This window comes from Myotis lucifugus, unplaced genomic scaffold (genome assembly GCF_000147115.1).
Source record: "Myotis lucifugus unplaced genomic scaffold, Myoluc2.0 scaffold_102, whole genome shotgun sequence".
Classification (NCBI taxonomy): domain Eukaryota; kingdom Metazoa; phylum Chordata; class Mammalia; order Chiroptera; family Vespertilionidae; genus Myotis; species Myotis lucifugus.
This window is the reverse complement of record NW_005871150.1, coordinates 3,231,622-3,248,199: the sequence shown is the minus strand read 5'-3', so window position 1 is coordinate 3,248,199 and position 16,578 is coordinate 3,231,622. Positions and strand designations below refer to the sequence as shown.

The following is a 16,578-nucleotide window of genomic DNA, read 5'->3' as shown; positions in this document are numbered from 1 at the left end:
TACAACAGTTCCTCCCTGTGTTGGTTTTTCCACAATCCAAAATAAACTGAAATGGATTGTGTGACTTTATGTATACTCAAAGGAAAAGGCTTAGTATTAAATTAAAAGGAAACAGTAAAAAGTCTAGGTAGATGACCAAGAGAAAACCTTGTATGAGATTGTATGAATGGTACTCATCCTGAAATGGAAATTGTCTCCAGAAAGGAGGCAACCTGCTTTACCTATTATGATCGACTGGGTATTTAGATGTGACCAATTTTTTAACACACCTAAACTCTGCATTTTAATAAAGCAGAGTCACTGAATCACTCTTTCTGTTAAGTGATCATGTGATTATACTTGCTTAAAGGTCCTTCATTATTGTTCAGTGATGCCGGTTTCTCAGTTTTATTTATAGATATGTTGTTTGTGGCATGTACTAGGCATTTGATAAATGGTAGTGAAGGTAATGTCTTATCATTTACAATTTTTACAGAATATAGTACCTTATCAAAGTATTTTTTTTACACTCTGAAAAAAAACACACCATGATGTGAAACTAATAACATAGCTAATATGCTCCCAGGATCATACAACAACTCTCTCAATCCCAAAGAGGTAATGGCAAATCAGTTGAACCATCAGCAAAGAGCTGTTTTATGTGATTTTTATTGCCACTCCCATAACAATATAGAATGCACAGAATTAAGTTTCTACTATTTTTAGCCCAAGAATTTAACAGAAATCAAGAGTTAATAGGAAATAGTATTAAGTATATTGTTTGTTTCTAAAAGATTTGAGCCCTAAATCCATCTCCTGAAAGTGCTAAGGGTGGTATAAAGGAAATGGCCTGTAAGTGAAGGTTATGAGTTCTGTTTTATTTTTAATGTGCCACTATCTTACCATGTGATTTTGGACATTACTTCCTAAAATCATTGAGTGCTACTTTTCTTGACCAAAATATCAGGGAGTTGGATATGGTTATCTCTAAATTCTATTTCAGTTCTCAGTGAGCCAGCCAACTGCCTTAAAAACAACCTAGGAATATCTGACCAAAATATCTGAGAGAAATAGCTGACCAAATTGAATTCCAAAGTAAAATTTTAGGCCATTCATGTGCTTAATTGATACCTTTTCTTCAGATGTGAAGGAAGCATAAGAATATACTTGTTTTGCTTCCCAGAATATAATTGAAATTCTTTGATTTTCTTTACATTACATGCCTATTTACAAAAAAGTAAGTGTTTAGAAGTGACTGAATTCACTAACCCAGAATGTTCCTGATTACTCTGCTTGAATGAATACCTAAATATTTGCATAACTTCTATTTAACATACACTCAGATGCATAGCTCAGGGGAATCAATTGAAGCTCTGGTAAGCTATTTCCTTCTGAGACTGTACTTGCAATTCCAGTTTTTACCACTGTGTGTCAGTAGTATTTCCAGCAGCATAGGCATTCCACTAGCTTTATTTTATTTTCTAGTTGCACATATTTAACTGAGCTAAGACTTTTCAATGAAGACAAAATATTAAGTGTTTTTATATTTACTTAGGACCACAGAGACACTACTATTCAAACACCAGTTTATTTCCTTTGTCCTAGCTGCTTCTCAGAGTTCTCAGAGAGGTGTTTATACAACTGATATTTAGCAAGACTGTCACTTTTGCTTGTTTACTAACAAGTCCTAAATCTGCTTTCCAAGATATTTTATTTTTCTCTGCAAAGAGCAGGATAAAAAGCTTTTGACTCTGGATTATTTCTGCCTTTTTCATATTCCCTTTGACCAATTCAAATAAAATTTTACATTGCCGGGCATAATTTTATTGTACCCAGCAGACGGCGATGAACATTTCCAGAGAGAGATGGCAAATGCATTTCATGTCATTCTCCAGTGGTAATCTAGGTACTGTGTGGATGACAGGGTGGAGGAGGATTAGAAATGCCTGTCGGTGTGGAACCAGAAGTGTGACACGTGTGCCAGTTACTTTCAGCCCTGTTCTTTTTTTTTTTTTAGCTTTTAAATTTTTTTTCAATTCAAGTTTACATTCAATATTTACTCTGATGCATGTCAGCCCTATTCTTGATTTTATCTGATGCTGAAATGCATAGATTGTGTTTAGGAAAATGAAACAATTACAATACATTTTAGGAATATGTGGGGCCTAACCATCTGATTATCTAAGAACCTAACGGGTCATTTTACACCTCCAGGCATGATGCTCAAATGGCTCTGAGAAGCCTCCTGGTGGCATTTTAGTCTAATCGAAGCAGGTGGTCAATGTTCGCACAAAGACCACTGCGCTTGGTGTTTTATGACCCCACCTCAGGATACCAGGGCTGCACTGAGCAGTTCACCTCAGCCTATATTTCAGAAAGAGCCAACACAGTATAATTCATGTCCACGGAATGGTACCGGTGACAACGTAATGAGGCAAAGGTAGATTTTCAGAAATAGCTTAGACACCGTGGTGAATTGTAAAACACAGACGTTCGGAATCACAGTAACAGCGCCTAAGAGAGGAATCTGAAAAAGAGAGTAATTGGTTTTTACCTCATTGGAAACACCAGGAGAATGATCTTGAACATAGTCCAGAGCCTTTTTAGGAGGCTGGGTGTCGGTGCACACCACAGAAGCAGAGTGTAGAGATGGAATGGAGGACAGTCAATGGCAGCAAGGAATGGACATGTGGAAAAGGTGACAACAGTTAGAAATCGAGTGACGACAGCATCAGGTACACGCACAGAGGGACACGCGTGGAGCACCAGGGGGGTGGCCTGGGAGGAAGGGGACTATGCTCGTCACTAATCTCAAGCACCGGGGAGCGTTACTGGTGGTGTGATTAGTATATTTATGAACTCGGTTCATCAGGCCCAATTAGCACCCCTAGCCTCGGGCCACAGAGGAATGCAAGGTCGATTAAAGGAACATTAAGGGAGCAAGTGGACACGTGGAGAGCGTGCTGGTGAGTTTCCAGGGGTGGCTGGAAAAGATGATAGAAAAATGCTGCTAACCTAGGCTCAGAACAGAAATCGGGACAGTCCCTATAAACTGTCCAATCAACAATAAGAACACATATACCGTAAAGCTAGAGGATTTGTTGTCTCTGAAATAAAATACGTTTATGTGATTACTCGGATACAAATTAGAAAAAAAATGGAGAAAAATATTCTTCCTTATGAGGTACAGACAGTCTAGGGAAAATTCTTTGGTTTATATTTATTTACAGTCACTTTTGGTCCAGTTCTAACCCAGTCTCCTTTGCATTTTAATGGGCGAAAGGGATTACTATGTCCACCCAGGAGGGAAAATGTGATCTAGTACCTGAGCGTATAAATCAGTCTATGATATGGCAAAAGAAACACTGTACTCCCTGGTCTTTAGTGAAATTCTATGCAGTGTAATAAACAGTATTTTCTTTGAGAGTTTAAAATCCAGAAACACCAGTAAAAGCATCAACAATATGTAACCGACACGCCTCACATGCACTGCTGTTGGTAGGTAGAGTTCCCCAGTAAAACTTGAGTTGATGAAGGAAATTGCTCTTTGAGGCCTGTTGACTCTGTACCACACAGACTGATTTCCGAAAGGTTCCCTTTGGTGGGGGTTTGGGGTGTAGGGGTGTGGTGGTGGCTTTCAGTAGCAAGACTGGAAATCATTCCTTATTTTCCCCTTTCCGTAAGTTCCTGAGAGTAGAGGTGTTTCATAGTGGGGATATTCTGGCAGGAGGTTACAGTGGGAACTGCCCAGAGGTGTTTTTGTTGTTGTTGGTTTGGTTGATAGGACTGGGCTTGACATCTGACTCCCACTTACTATGTTGGGCAAATTACTTAGCCCTCTGGTCTCTGGTTTCTTTTTCTTGGAGGGGCCTTGTGAGGGCTCCCTGGGAAAATGCCTGCAGACCCAGCCTTGCCAGGTGCTTGGTGATTCTTCAGCAATGGGGGCTATAATAATACTAGAGGCCCGGTGCACCAAATTCCCTCAGCCTGACCTGCATCCTCTCCAATCCGGGAGCCCTCAGGGGATGTCCTACTGATGGCTTAGGCCCACTCCCCGGGGTTCTCTGCTGTCTGCGGGGCCCACTTGGCCGCTCCTGGGTTGCTGTGGGTGATGGCCAAGCAGGCCCCACTGTGCGTGGTCTGTGGGGCCCGCTTGGCTGCTTCCAGGTCGCCACGGTGACAGCCAAGCAGGCCCTGCTCTCAGCTTCCGCCCCCCGGGGACTGGAGGACTCCAGTGGGGCTGAGAGGACTGGGCGCCGCCATCTTTGTGTTGGAGTGATGGTTAATTTGCATATTACTCTTTTATTAGATAGGATTGTTATCATCAAGCCACCGTATTCTTCTGAGTGAACTAGACCAAAGTGGACTGTAAACAAATACACAGCTTCTGTAGACCCGTAATTGTCTGGCTGCACTAGGACACCGTCTCTGAGCAGTTTGAATTTGCTCAGACATCAAGTGCGCCTCGCGGGTGACTCGGTGGTAAAGATACACTGCCTAGCACGTGTCCGAGCATGTTTAACCATTTAGTCCAGAAGTGACTGTGGGCTGAGTGGGACCAGGTTTGTGCCTCTAAGTACACACTCAACGTTTGTTCTCTGAATGATGCCTATCGCTTCTGACAATATGTTGTGTAAGTCAGGCCACATTCCCCTGGTGTTCTTACATGAAGAGTCTAGCCTCACTTACCGGCCGTCCAAACTCCAGCTCTGAAAAGAACTTATACCAGGGCTCATTCTCTAACTCTACGTCATCGGGATGTATGCGGTCAGTCTAGAGCAGACGTGAAGGAAAAGGGAAGGAAAAGGCACACTGAGCAGGTGAGGAGGAGGCTGTGTGGCATGACCCGCGCGCGCATTCACACGCCAACATGCACCTGCTCTCATCCCACGCATCTCCGCCACAGAGGACAGGGGAGTGGAGTAAAAGGAGTAAATCAGGAATGGAGATGAGCTTCGAGGGCATCATGGGAGCCCTGGCAGTCTCCTCTGTCCACCCTCTGCTTTCCCTCCTTAGCCTGAGGCATCGACGGTGAGAAACTGCCGGTGACAGCGAGAAGGCACGTTGACAGCTCAGCAGAGTTTTAGACCAGGCTCAGCTGTCACCAGGCAGCTCCTCTGGGGGGTCAGCGCATCTGCCCTGGCTGGTCCAGCATTCAGTCTGCAGTGCAGACAGTCCACTCGGGTGCAGGAGGCGGGAGCCCGGGAAGCGGGAGGGGAGGTGGGGAGAGATCCAGGTGGGGAGGAGTGAGAGGTGCTGGAGGTGGTTAGGGGTCCACTGGCAGGAAGACTGGGGCTGGGTGAGGAGGAAGAGGGGCAGCCAGGTGGAGGGGGAGGGGGAGGGGAAGGGGGAGGTTAGAAGCTGGCCTCTGACTGTCTCCTAGCCCCTGGAGCGCAAGGACTACACCTACATGTCCAGACAGGCGTTAGGAAAGTGAAGGCAGGAGGGAGCTCACCCAGATGGGAGAGAGAGCCGGGGTGCTCGGGCTTGGTGTGGGGAGCCCGCTCCTGGGCGGAGGGGAGGGGCTACCAGTGACTTCTCCATATGGTGACATAGGAATGGGCTTCCGGCCGGGTTCCCGGGGAACAGGTATCGGAGTTGTTGGGAGAGGGGGCTGCAAGAAAGGGCGAGGAGAAACTGGTTCAGTAGGTGAAGGTGCTGAGGGAATGGAGGGGACACCAGCAGCAGCGACTTGGGCCCTGCCTTAGGCAAGAGAAGGCGGAACAACTGGGGATGGTCTGAACCACTGGAAAGATGTGGAGGCAGGGAGCCTCTCAGAGAGGGAGGAAAGAGCACATATTGCCTGGCTGGGGTGGCTCAGTGGTTGAGCGTCAACCCATGAACCAGGAGGTCACCGTTTGATTCTCGGTCAGGGCACATGCCTGGGTTGCGAGCTCCATCCCCAGTTGGGGGTGTGCAGGAGGCAGCCGATCAATGATTCTCTCTCATCATTGATGTTTCTCTCTCTCCCTCTCCCTTCATCTCTGAAATCAATAAGAACATATTTTTTTTTAAATAAAGAAAAAAAGATCACGTTTTATTAGATACCCCAAGTATCACTTTCTTCCTGCCGACCTTGAGCTACGGAAGTGGATTTGGGTGGGTTAGTTTTTATTTTTTTATTTTTTCCCCACAGCACCTTGGTGGTTTAGGGCTGGGCAGAGGGTGAGGAAGAAAAGTTGACCCTGGTTTGGTTGACACTGTAATTTAGAGAAAAAACCAATTCATAATTGACTTACTCCCCTTAGTGGTTATTGTATTTAAGAGAGAAAAACGAGGAGCGTTAATGTAAACTGTTGGAAAAAATACATAAATTACTTTAGTAAGAGCAAACTCAGCCTCAGAGCATTTACATTACCCAGTGATATCCTAGTGCTTTCAAGCAACTCATGCCTGACCACACTGTTCTGGGCTCTTGACTTTCTATTAAAAATGGGTGCTTAAGGTATATGGGTTAGTACTTCTATAATTATTACATGGCACTAATTAAACATGGTGCAATTGGGCAGTAAAATTGTAAGTCAGAAAAAGACACTTTCGGGTCCCTGAAAGCCATTTCCCCGATCAGGGGAGGGCATATTCTTTGTCCTACTGGATGCTTTGAGATAGTCCATATTCAAACAAAAGCCATTATTTTGAAATTAGCTTGTCAGAGTGTTTTATTGTTTTTTCCCCCAATAGTTTTAAAATAATATATAGCCTGCATTTATTAATCTATTATATCCAAAAGGTTTTTAGAGATGTGCTTTTTATTTCAATATTTTATAATATGAGGTTATCATGGTAGCTACAGACAGAAATAGAAAAGTTGGGACATCACAGCAAAATAGCGACAGGGTCTGAGTTATCCGACCTGTGCAGTGATCATCATGGTCAAAGCTGTGTAGTAACCTGGGGAACGTTTCGCGTGGGCCGCTAAGTGATACAAGCAGAATAGGACCGTATGTACAATAGTCACAGGGCCTGTGGCTGGTGGGGCTCCGTAAGAAAACACACGCATTTAAATAATAACTGAAGCATATAACTACTTCATGGAATAGTTCGCTGCAGCTGATCTTTAGGGAAAACAATATTAGAGAGAATTTTTCAGCAAATTTTGTTTTGTTTATAGAGAGAGGCCTAATAATTTCTCCACAGAAAAACGAATCTTTGGCTTTTTTCAAATCTCATTGTTTCTAATGTTATGTACTTAAAAAAATGGTGAATTCTTGATTTTATAATCTCGGCTTTCGAGTACAGTCTTTGTTTTTTTCTAAGGCGAGATAAATTTTTCTTAGAGGAAACAAATTAAAAAACAACACACGAACAGCAGAGGGCAGCACATTCACTAAACAAACACGTATTTACCCGTGGTTAAAACTTCACTTTGACTTCCACCTTAAAAAACATAGAAAGACGGATATACAAAATTTTGATTTTACAGAAACATATTTCTCTTCTACACTATGGGAAGGGGAACAGAATGTCTGTTGTCCTGCACCCTACCTTAGAATGGCAATATTCCCTGAATCATGATTTTATAGATTAAAAATTCAGTGTATAGTCACAGTGGGCAGCTATCTGGAATCCATTCCAATAGAATATAGAGGAGACGCCCTAAACAGTGACAATTGGTCATTATCTATCACATTGGAATGTGGTGAGAGGCACGGGCTTGAGCAGAGCCTTTAGGCCAGCTGTGGGCAAACTATGGCCCGCGGGCCAGATCCGGCCCGTTTGAAATGAATAAAACTAAAAAAAAAAAAAAAAAAGACCGTACCCTTTTATGTAATGATGTTTACTTTGAATTTATATTAGTTCACACAAACACTCCATCCATGCTTTTGTTCCAGCCCTCCGGTCCAGTTTAAGAACCCATTGTGGCCCTCGAGTCAAAAAGTTTGCCCACCCCTGCTTTAGGCTAAAGAAGCTGTAAGCAGCAGAACTGGAATGTTCTCTTTGCTGTGGCTGATCTACTGAATCCCATTAGTCATGTGACAGTTAACAGTGTTAGGTGGCAACCTAGACCCACTGCTAAGGTACACAGAGGTCTGACGACAGTAGCGATAGACATACAGTCAGTCAGCCAACAGACATGCACACTCCTAATCTCTCTCAATCAACACTTTTCATTTGTAACTTGAAAGTTCCTCTGAGTAGCTGGACGTGAATATGAACACTCAGATACTCATAGAGGAAGCTCTATTTGCTCATAAAAGACAAGAGCAGAGCTGTTGCTGCATATCTTTCTAAACGTATTTCTGACTTTTCCAGAACATCTAGCCAACTGGTGCTTAAAACCAAAGTCAATCAGTGCAGAAGGAAGTGTTTATGAAAATCTAAACCTACAAGTCACACATGGTTCTTATTGCAAAGCAACCAAGAGTGAGCAATTGTAAAGTTTTTATGTTTTCTACAGTTTAAAAGCATTTAGTTGCTGTTCAGGTTTCAGAAATTCCACTGTTCTCAGTATTCTCATGGCAGACATATAGTTTTTACATATTGTTCAAACCAGAAGAAGTGTCAGCATAGAAATTTGGTTCTTTAAATTTTATGCTCATTAGATTTTCAAGCTTTAATGGCATTAGCGACTATGTTCTGTATTTGTTGTGGTTCCACAGTAAATGCCATACATGTTGTGACTTGGGGTAATTATTTATGGTTTAAACCAGCAGATGAAACCCCCAAAATTTTTAGAGTTTAAGTTTTGAATGAAAATCTTCATTGATAAAGAAGCTTAAGTTCACTGAGATTTAATTGCATTTCAACTCTACACAGTGTTTTTAATGATATTCCTTCTGCTTTTATCGTTATGTGCTGGGTTAGTTTTGGCATAGAAAGGTAAGGCCTTCATATTATTTCCATTTTTATCAAGCATAGAGAGGTCCTAAATCAGTGTTATATTTAAATTTACTTTCCTTTCCTGGGCTCACCTATACACAATCCAATCCAGATGGGATGTAAAGTTTCTATTGCTATAATCCCAGTAAAGAATTTGTATGACTGTCTTATGGAGTAAATTGTGGTTCAAGTCAGTTAAAGTTAGATTCCTGGTGATTGCAAAGTACTTTTCGAGATCAAACATTGGCCCATTTAATCAGCATTTCTAAACTTATAGTCGAATGAACATCTACGCACTTTAAAAAATTGCATTCACTTTAACTTTCGTGTTGAAGAACATAAATGCATATTCTATGTATTTCTAAGGAAGAAGGGGTTCCTTTAGGCCAGAGTCTGGGGAAGGACCTTCATTTACACAGTCCTGCCCTGCTATGCCCTGCACCAGGGATCTGTGAAATTAGTGGACCACAATGACTAATAGCAGTGCATCGAACCTCTCATGTGAGTTTTGATGGAAAACACTGTGCCTTTTTGTCACCAGATCTGCAGACTGCGCAGATAAGCAACAGAACAAGGATTCAGCCTCACCAACTTGCCCACTCACAGCAAGGGCAAAACCTATATTCATTCATTCACTTTTTAATTCAACCAGTATTCACTTAACACCTACTCTGTGCCAGGCATCGTGCTAAGTGCTGGGGATACAACGGGTGCACCAGACATGGTCCCTGCCTTCAAGGAGCTTAAAGTCTAGTGAGGGACACAGACCAGAGACCATTACAATTCAGTGTGGTGAGTGAGGGGGAAACGCCCCAGGCTCACAGCAGGGGGCTCTTTGCACCTACAGTTGAGGAGTCCGGGATGGTGCCCTGGGGAAGTGAGATGAGGCTTTTCCATGTGAAGAGCAGGTGGTGGATAGAGCTTTCCTGGCCGAGGGAACAGCCTGTGCAAAGGTCTGGTAGGGAAGAGCTGGAACAGAGTGAGTGAGGCAGGAAGGGCAGGAAGAGGGATGAGGCTGGAGAGGTTAGTGGGGCCAATGCATCAGGTTTTTTGGAAATTATAGAAGGAATTTGGATTTTGCTCTAAAGTTACTTGAGAGCCAGAGAGAGTTTTGAGCAGGAGATTTTATAAAGACTGGAGAATTAGGGAACGAATCAGGTGGCTGTCCTTGCAATCCTGGCATGGGCGGTGGAGGAGCAGGCGGAGGGGCAGTGACAGTTCTCCTGGGGATAGGACTTTGGGATCCCTGGGGGAGAGGGGAATCCAAGATGACAGTTGGGAAAACTGGGCAGATGATGGAGTCATCTCAGAATTGAAAAGGGCAGCGGAGAATTACCTAGCTATTTATAATTTACATAAAGTTAAATATTAAAAGAGCCAGCGCTCTGCTCACACGCCACCTTGGAGTAACATGACCTGCGAGTGCATTCAGAACTTCTGGAAATCCTTCGGTGTCGCCCATTTGCTAAGACATCACCCTCACCTAGCAAACCTGCTGCTCGTCCTCCACACCTGTGTGCTCAAGACACTCCAGCGCCCATGCAAACGGTATCAACATACAGCCAGTGTCTGCACCACCACCAGAAACTTAGCCCCCGCCCCCTTTTCTTTTCTGACTCAGGGAGGCCAGATCTTTTTGATCCGAGGGACAGTTAAAAAAAACACGCGTCTTGCGTCTTAACTCAGGGCCCAGGTTCCTGGTTAAATCAATCAAGTGCACTGATGTATTAGAAGTTGGCAAATAAAGTATGCTAGACTGCAAAAGAATCGAATCATCAAATCCATTGAGATGCTAATGACTACTAGCTGAATATGTTTCCTACTCAGCTAATCTTCCTGGTGCCTCCGTGTAGTGGTGATTGAGTGCGCCAGGCATGCGTGAGTCTGGGCTCACGCGTGGTCCGAATACCCTTCAGCAGCCTGACCCGGACAGAGTTACTGACTGTGTGCTTCAGTCCTTCATCTGCCATGTGCCTACTTCATAGGTTGTTCGGATCATTACATGAGATAAGGAATAAGTTACTAATTACAGGGCCTGGCACATAGTAAGTACTCACTAAGGATCTACAACTATTGCTATAGTTTTTGTTGTTACTGTTGTTATTGAGCCCAAAGATACGAGTAACGTGGGCATTTCAGTCACAGTGGCAGGGCCCATGAATGAGCTGCTAAGGGGGCAGGGGGAGGATTCCTTAGGTGTGCCTGTTTTAACCCGCTAGCAGGTGGTCTATTTCACACAAATGCAAGTCTACCCTGAACCTCCATTAAATGAAAGCCTCAAGGTTCCTCTATTGTTCACTATTGTGTCCCCAGCACCTCATACAATGTCTGGCACATAGTTGGTGCTCAGTATTTTGTTCAGTGAGTCAATAGTAGAAATATCCTTTTCCCTGACGCCACAGCCATCAAAACATTTCAATACAGTTACAATGCGCATCATCCTAAGAGTATCATAAATTGTTAGAATGATCATTAAAGTTTTGGTATTGACACTTAAATCTGAGACATTTTGCTATTTTCAATTTTATGCAATGGTGACCTCATGATTCACTCAATTCTCATCCTAGAAATGACAAAATTCAATCACATAACCTAGTAAGTGGGGTATAAATTTACAGTGGAGCTTGCAACTCAGGCATGTTCCCTTTTTTCAGTTTTTCTGTTAAAATTCTGTTACTTTGAAAGATATGAGTTATTTGTAGAATGACAAAAAAAAGGCTTAGATAAACATCACATATGAATTATGTGATTATGAGGTTCTTGGACATGTTTCTCAAGAACATAACCATAAATACAGGGCTTCAAAAACGAAATCAAGGACATTCAACTTGGGTGTGGTGAGGCCAGGGTTTCCAATCAAATTTCAGAGCTGGCCTTGCATTCAATATGATAATGTAGTTTCTTGGATACTCTTAAAGGAGCTACCAAAGAAAACTCTCTCCTGTTCACTGACACCTAAATTCTTTTAAGACAAGACAAGACAAGGCAGAGAGTAAATTGCAAATGACATCAACTTTTTCCTTCAAAGCAGACTGGGACAGAGATGCAGAGGAATGACAGTTCCAGAGAATCCCGAGGGCACCGACCAAGGAGGGAAAACAGGGCAGAAAGGAAGACGGGGACCTAAACACCAGGAGGGCCAAGCAAGAGCCTGTTTGTTAATTGCACTTTGGAGAAGCAAATGGTTACTTTCCACCTCCTATAGCTTTTTGTTTGCATAGGATTTAAATAGATAATCATAAAATACTGCAAAGTTTAATCTTGATCCATTAGATGGACAATCAGGCAGCTCGAGGCTCGGTAACCTGAGAGAGATTTAATAAGAATCCATTAAGACCAACTTGTTATAAAAAGACATTCGGAAAATGTCCCCCGAAGCCCGAGAAATAATAACAAATCTATGTAGAAACGAAGGGACGTACTGACTGGGTGCATTTGTATCAAAGAGATTAATGAATGATTTTCCTCATTAGCGATGTAGACTAGCGATTAAGTGTTGCATTTATAAGTGTTCTTTTTTCCCCCAATTAAACTCAGAGCTATGATTAGATATGGCTATAGTTACATGCAAATATAGTTACATCCTATATTTGATTGGTAGGAACGATACATATTAGAAACTGCATCTTCAATTCCGAGACGAGATGCACAAAACATGATTCAGAATAAACGTGATTTCTAAATAATGCCAAGTTAATCCCCTTTGCGACAAAAATTGCTAAATGATATGAAATGTGGGTTTACTTAAGAGCCCAGGGAGCCTAGAGAACTGGCACCGTGTTTCGGGACAAGTGCTTACTGGTCGTTCATGCTGCAGGATCGACGACTTCCCCGGTTCATATTCAAAAATGCTCCTGGGCTCAGAACGAAACCTCCTCGTGTCCACCTTTCTGTCTGGAGGGTCCCAGTCATGCCTGGAAAGAACCAACAAGTTACACGTGAAAACGATTCCCTAGGCTCAAAGCAGTCGTATCTATCCACTCGCTGTTTTCAAAGTTAATTTTCGTGTAGGTTTTTAAAAAAAGTCTCATAGGATCAAAACTAATCTGTCCCAAACACCACATTTATGTTTTGTTTTACATAAATGACTTAGAGAAAGTCATTTCTTTTATTTTGTATTATGTTTTCCTCTGTTTTTTCTTTTTTTAATTTCTTTCATACATTGATATGACCCTCCTGCTGGCTCACACACTCACACAAGGATGAGGAGGCACGTGGCCGGGGAGCTGCTGTGAACCCTTAGGGCGGACGCCACGGCAGCTGTGCACGTCTGTGTTGGGAATAAGTGGTGCTGAGGCTCCATGACGCGCTGTGAGTTTTCCCGCCACTCTGACCTGGCGTCCTTGACTCAAAGTGACAAGGAGTAATGCACACGCCATGTTGGATCTTGTTCAAAGGGCATCATGGTTTGTGGAAAGTACCAAAGGACCACTTGGGTTGCCGCCCACAGGAGCCAGCTGTGGGCCGGGATCCTCCCTTGTGTTACCCTTGTAAAACCAGAGTCAGGCATCCATCCCATCCCCTGGGAGGCCCCGGAGCCAGCCTTTTCCTGAACTAATGTCCACTGAGGGGCGGCCACAGAGGGACTTCAAAAACAAAGCTTTTTAGGTAGCTGGTGCTGAAGGCTTCCAGGGGAAGAGGAGTTTCCTGGCTTTAGGTGGGGCAAGGCTGACCCCTGGAATGGATGGAATTCTGACTCCATGGCATGCTGGAAATAGAAACACCTTAGGGACAGGAGAATTAGGGGCAGTGCTGGCGTTCTGGTACATTGGGGAATAATATCCAGCAGAGGTGTTTTTGAAATTTTTAAGAGATTCGCATATTTCTTAATGAGAGATTTATTTTTACTAAACACATAGAACAAATAATACATTTAATTCTGAGTTAATTTTGGTTCTGTGTTATGGCAGAGATACCATTTATGTCTAGACAGTTATTTATCAAATTTAAGACATCACCTTTCTAAACATAAAATCCATCATGAGAAGACTGGTAAAATGGGAATCTTCTCACATATGAAGTGTGTCCTTTGTCGTGGTATCTTATACCCTATACAATCATCAGTTACTCTTAATGATACCATGCAGTGTTGAATATAATAGTTTTGAAATGGGTATGGTAGGTGAATGCTTAATAATCGGTATTAACACTGAATAATTATTATATCCTTATTTATTAACTGCTGGTATAACATGAGCCATGATTTCAGTCAGAGGTGAGTTTGAACTCTGCTGTATGAGTTGAGCAAGTTGTTTCAATTTTCTAAATCACAGTGTCTTTCTCTCTAAAATGGGTTTAAAATAAACCTTATCTCATTGGGTTCTCAGAATTAAATGATATAATAGAGAAAAAGTACTTTGCCTAGTGCTGGACTCATAGCATACTCTCAATAAAGGTCACTTATAATTGGATTATTAGTCATAATCTTAATTCTTAAGTGATGCCATAAAAGTTTGCTTATAAATTTTTATTTTTGTGATGATAGTTTCTATCAAAACATATCTGTGGGGAAATGAAAATTAGTATCATCTTGAAAAACTGGTGAAATGAGTCACCGGTAGACACTTATTAACTAATGACTTATTTATGATTCATGAATAATTTTCCTGCTTTCAAAGATATATTTTTGTGTATCAGAGGGGAATTTTAAATAATTAATAGACCTAACATTTCAAATCTGAGGAAACTGAAAATGAACTGCGTAGTCTCTGGGGTGCTATGCCAAAAAGACTATGTCAATGATTTCTTTTTATTTGTCTTCTTCTATACATTTAAAAAAATAAAAAAGTGCCCATGTTATGCCGGGTCTAACTTAGGTCACTATAATATTATGAACCAAACTTGCAAAGGTGTTCACTATAATCTCAATAGAGGGGGTCAATGAGGTACATGTACGGTAGGTCCTCGGGTTACATCAGAGATTTGTTCCTACGGCGCCACGTAACATGATTTTCGCCGTAAGTCGGAACCCACCTACATAAGCACCTACGTCACTCACATGAAGCACATACACAGCAGTAATGAAGTGAAACAGTAAAAAAAATTTGAAAGAAAGATAACAATTCCTGACCTTTACTTGTGGTAAATAAATAATAAAAAACATAAAGCACATATGTACATACGTCGAAATGACAGAACTTTTTTTTTTTTTTTTTAATAAATACATGGGAGATGGAAACGTAACCATGAAATGAAGTACGTGGAGTCCGACGTAACCTGAGGACTGCCTGTATTGACTGAAGATTATACATATACTATCTCCACCAATTCTTTTACTGAATGCCATGCGGCCTTATTTTTATACTAAGCTAAATAAATGTAGGCCACTTTGGGGGGAAATGCCTTACTTCTCTGTTGAAGACCGATCTCTGGGTCGAAGTGGTGGGACTGGAGGAGGAACATGGGGGGGAGGGGCTGGGGGAGCGGCATCCTTAAAAGTGTCCGTGCCGTTGTCCGAGTGGCTTTTGGAGAGGGGTCTGTAGGTCTGGGTCTTCGCAGCAGGATGGGACTGAGCACTGTAGGGCGAGTTGTACAGGCCTGTCGTGAAACACAACAGAACAAAACAAAACGGGGGCAAATGACATTTAAAAAGTGCATTCAATTCTTTGTACCCCATAAAACATCCAATGATTTTGCCCACATTATCATGAATAAGCATATCCATACTGCATGCATTGGGCAGGATGATCATTAGTAATTAATGTATTAATCTTTATGAAGAGATTAATTTGTTATTACTGTATTCTGTACACAAGCATTGGCGACAGTAAATCTCTGTCAATCATTTTAGAATTAGTAATCATTCAGACTAGTACTAGGAATAACTTACAGATACTCAGCAAATTTTCTCCTGGAGAACATAAACTAATGACATAGTTAAGATTTCAGAGGAAGATTAAAAATGCTTCAGAGAACTGTTTCCAAATGTCTTCTATTACTTTAAAGGCTCTGATTCATATATGATAATTGACATGTTAATTGTAATTAAACACAATACAGAGCAAGTTATGTATGTGCCGTGTAAGGCTTAAGGAAACAGGAGCCCTTAGTAAGCCTGTAGCACATCTGGGAAAAGAGACACAAATAGAACTCTGCTGGAAAATAATTGGGAACATGGTAAAGGCCAAATGCGGAAAATATACATTAGTCACGAAAGGATTTTAGAAGATGGTGGATTGGTCTGAGAAGATATCATGGAACTGAAGGCACCAGAGTGGGCCCTGAAGGGCTGGTTTGGAGGATAGGCGAAGAGGGTAGCAGAGATGACATAGAAACCAAAATGAGGCAGAAAGAGCAAGACCCATGACAGCAGGATGGAGGGTTAGTAGAAGGGAAGAGACTAGTTGCAGTTGCTTTGTCTACTGATTAAATGGTAAAACTATCTCCAAAGAGCTCCGCAAGGTTATATGTGACTATTGTTTGATTGACTAATCACTAATGGATGCAAAACATTCTGAATTTCCTGCAACCTCAGTCTTTTGAGCTAAGCCTATTTTCACTTTTCTTCTCTGGAAGTTCCATGCAAATTGCCACGACAAATACAAAGAGATGATGTCCGCACTTTTTTTTTTGGCCTCAATTCTACTGTCTGAGTTTAGCTTCAGAGCTTGTTAAAAACAGGACAACAGGCCCCCAGTGGAGTTGCTTATGCAAAGATCCCACGTCACAAACTGGACTCAACTTAATTGAGTCCTCTTAATTGTAGGCCTCTCTCAGAAATAAAACTTTAAACCAGCAGGAGTCACCTGGTCAGCACTAGTTAGGCCATCAACCTGATAG

At 42.1% G+C, this 16,578-nt stretch overlaps 1 protein-coding gene across 1 annotated transcript in view; it reads right to left on the bottom strand.

The window, feature by feature from the left end:
* Positions 1-16,578, bottom strand: part of SORBS2 (sorbin and SH3 domain containing 2) — a 165,208-nt gene that overhangs the window by 43,026 nt on the left and 105,604 nt on the right. The window contains 2 exon segments of the mRNA XM_023757178.1: positions 12,599-12,713; positions 15,147-15,336. Coding sequence (XP_023612946.1) covers positions 12,599-12,713; positions 15,147-15,336 — 305 coding nt within the window.